Genomic DNA, 3286 nt, shown 5'->3' with positions numbered 1-3286 from the left:
GCAAAAGAAACATATGAAAAGTATAAAAACCCTAGTCACAGTATTATAAGTCGTTTAAAAGTTGCAAAACAAAAATTCGAAGTGGCAACTCAAAACTTAAATGATCTTTCAAACAAAAGCAATCCTCTTGAAATAGAAACCATTCTGCCATGCGCATCAATACAAAAAGAGCATTCAAAAAAGAAGATTAAGAAACAGCTAAGTTCAGCACTACTCAAGATTTCAAATCTTAAAAAAAAATTAAGAGACGCAAAAAATGAAATTGAGCTGCTTCAAGCACAAAATAAAATCTACAATACAAATAAAAATAATTTTATATATTCTGAATTAGTTAACCAGCCAATTGTTTTTAAATACTTATGTGGACTCTCAGTTGAACAGTTTAGTTTAATTTTAACTTCTGTTGTACCATATACTCACTTAATTCCATATCCTGACTGTAAAAATAACTCTAATTGAAAAAGATTGATCGATTTACCAACTGAACTGTTATTTGTTCTAACAACATGTCGACATGGACTTAATCAAGGAGTTATGGCATACATTTTGAATACATCCAAGTCAACTACTCAAAGAATATTCATAGGATGGGTTATATTTCTGTCAACCATATTCAATGAAATAGATTTAAAGCCAGAATCTGGTTTTTTATTAAAAAAAGATGCCAAAAAGTTTTATTGAAACTGGACATGGTCTTACTGATTTAATTATTGATGCAACTGAGTTTAAATTCCAAAGTGCTTCAAATTTTGAGCTAAACTCTTTAATGTTTTCTAATTACAAGAATACCCAAACAGGAAAAGCTTTGATTGGAATAGCACCACATGGTGGTGGCATCTTATTTAGTGATATATATCCAGGTTCTATCTCGGATTCAGATTTAACAGAAAAATCAGATGCAATTTTATTTGTAGAGAAAGATCACGAGATTATGAGTGATAGAGGTTTTTCTATACAAGATTTTTGTGCAACGAAGGGAATAACATTAAATCGTCCAAAACAAAAAGATTCTAATCAATTTTTTCAAGTTGATGTGGCCCGTAACTTTGACATAGCTTCAACTTGTATTCATGTTGAAAGGTACATCGGAAGAATACGGGATTGGGGAATTATGAACACTGTGTGGCCCATAAATAGAATGGATTTGTTATCATCAACATGGCAAATGTTAGCACACATAGTGAATTTAACAATGCCTCCCATAGGACCAAAATAATGGTATTTAAAAAAATTTCTTTCAGCATATTGTTTTAGTTTTTTCTCTCAAAACCCATTGTTGAATATTTTAAAGGTGTTCATTTTGAAAATTTAAAACTCTTGAAATTAAAATTAAATCCGAACAAAAAGTAACTCCTAAGTTACTAAGATTCAACAACTTCAAATATTATTATAAAATACTAAAATCAAATTCATTAACAAAACAAATAATGGGTGCTTTCTTAGAGATTGATTTAATAACTGTTCGCAATGGTTTCATGGTAAAAAAATCTGGAATTTGACCAATAATAGCTTTCGCAAAAATATTTAGTTCTTTGATTTCCTTATGATCCCATTTTAATATCTTTTCATTGTGGTAGATAGAATCTATGACCTCTTTGATAATTTGCATTAAAGTGTAATTACGACAAATTAGAAAAAAATTGGAGGTTTCTGTTTCTGGGTGATACGACTGTAAAACGCAATATTTTGCATCCGTGCATAGCATTTGAAGTTGACATTGAACATAATATTGTGGATACTTATTAAGAGATGTTAAAGGGCCATCAGTAAATTGTGCACGAGTTTTTACTTCTAATAAAATCCCACATGGTCCTAAACCATCAGGGCTGCATCCATACTTTTTATCAAAAGGGTGATCAAAGAATCCACATTTTTCAATCTTGCACTTACTAATTTTTTCAAAGTTTTTTATTGCTATTTCTTCATATAAAATACCACGTTGAAAATTTTTTACATGACTCATATCAGAAGTACTAGTACCATTTTTGACAACATCCCAAATCAATGAATAGTTTACATTTCCATGTAGCCCTAGTAAGGCCGGTAGTCGACTTGCAGTAATTTTAAACTTTCTGTACTCATTCCATTCATAGGTACCTTACTCTACATCCATATAATTACTACCATAAGGCTTCGGTGATTTCAAAAAACTTAAATCTATTTTAATAATTTCAATATTACTTTTCAGCTGCTCATTTATTTCATTATGTAGTGGTATGTTTTTGCAATTTTGATATACTAGATCTGCTGTTTCAACTTGTATTTTTAAAGTATTCTGATTTATTATAATATTTATAAAAGAATCATTTTGGTGTATATTTACACTTGTACTAGTATCATTTTTAATTAAAGAGTCATTATCTACATAATATTTTATTTGTTTTATTTTTTCTTCATTTATTTGTATTACATTTTCATCAAACAATTGTGATTTGCAATATTGATGATCAGCTAATGCTAAAGCTGTTCTTAATGTATATTTGTAATGTAAATGTTGTCCAACAGAAGTATGTATCCCAAATGTTGAATTAATTAAAACAGAATAAATATGTGTTTCAATTGATTTTTCCTTTTTCAACTGTTCTTTTAGTTTTTTTACAATCAAAGTTATATCTCTTTTGTAAATGTTTGAGTTTGGATCAGCAGGAGATATTTTTAATTTACCGTACTTTTTTTTTAATTTGGCTGATTTTGGTTTAATGTTTTTAAGTGGAACCATAGGTATAGATCCTTTTGAAGACCGTTTGTGCCATTTTTGTAGTTGTTGTGTGCACGATAATTCTAAAATTTTCTCATTGGTTTCAAAATAATGCTTTAAATATAATAAAAGAGCTAGGATATGACAGCATAATCCACTAGAGCCTATCGGACAACTACAATATGCTTGTTTAGGAGTAATACTTTCAAATAACACGACAGCAGGCCGTATATCAGTACCATACGATTTTTTAATCATTCCTTGGACATATATTGCATTAATATCATGCAGTGATTTTACTGAAACAATTTTCCTGCTCTGTAGCATTCTTACAGCTTTATCCTGTTGGCCAGAATTCCCCTGCTTTTTATATGAACAATAATTTAAAAATGTTTCCTCGTTTACTAGGGGGTACAAGGTTTCATCTGAAGACCATTTTGATGTTACTTGAGGTATATCTAACGGGTTAAGACTGCATTTAAACGTGTAACTTTGTTTGGTTTTGTCTCTCAATCGTTTCACTAAATTTGGATACAAAGAAAACTTTTGAATTCTTTGGTGCAACTCTTCCAATGTTCCTGATACTGA

At 29.8% G+C, this 3286-nt stretch overlaps 1 protein-coding gene across 1 annotated transcript; it reads left to right on the top strand.

Moving 5' to 3' along the window:
• Positions 1-661: 661 nt before the first annotated feature.
• LOC136082624 (uncharacterized) lies at positions 662-1216 on the top strand. The gene has a single exon (XM_065802039.1). The coding sequence runs from the start codon at positions 662-664 to the stop codon at positions 1214-1216; it is 555 nt and encodes a 184-aa protein (XP_065658111.1).
• The last annotated feature ends 2070 nt before the right edge of the window (positions 1217-3286 follow it).

Source organism: Hydra vulgaris, chromosome 07 (genome assembly GCF_038396675.1).
Source record: "Hydra vulgaris chromosome 07, alternate assembly HydraT2T_AEP".
Taxonomy (NCBI): domain Eukaryota; kingdom Metazoa; phylum Cnidaria; class Hydrozoa; order Anthoathecata; family Hydridae; genus Hydra; species Hydra vulgaris.
Note: the sequence above shows the minus strand (reverse complement) of the source record. Positions and strands in the feature narration are given on the sequence as shown.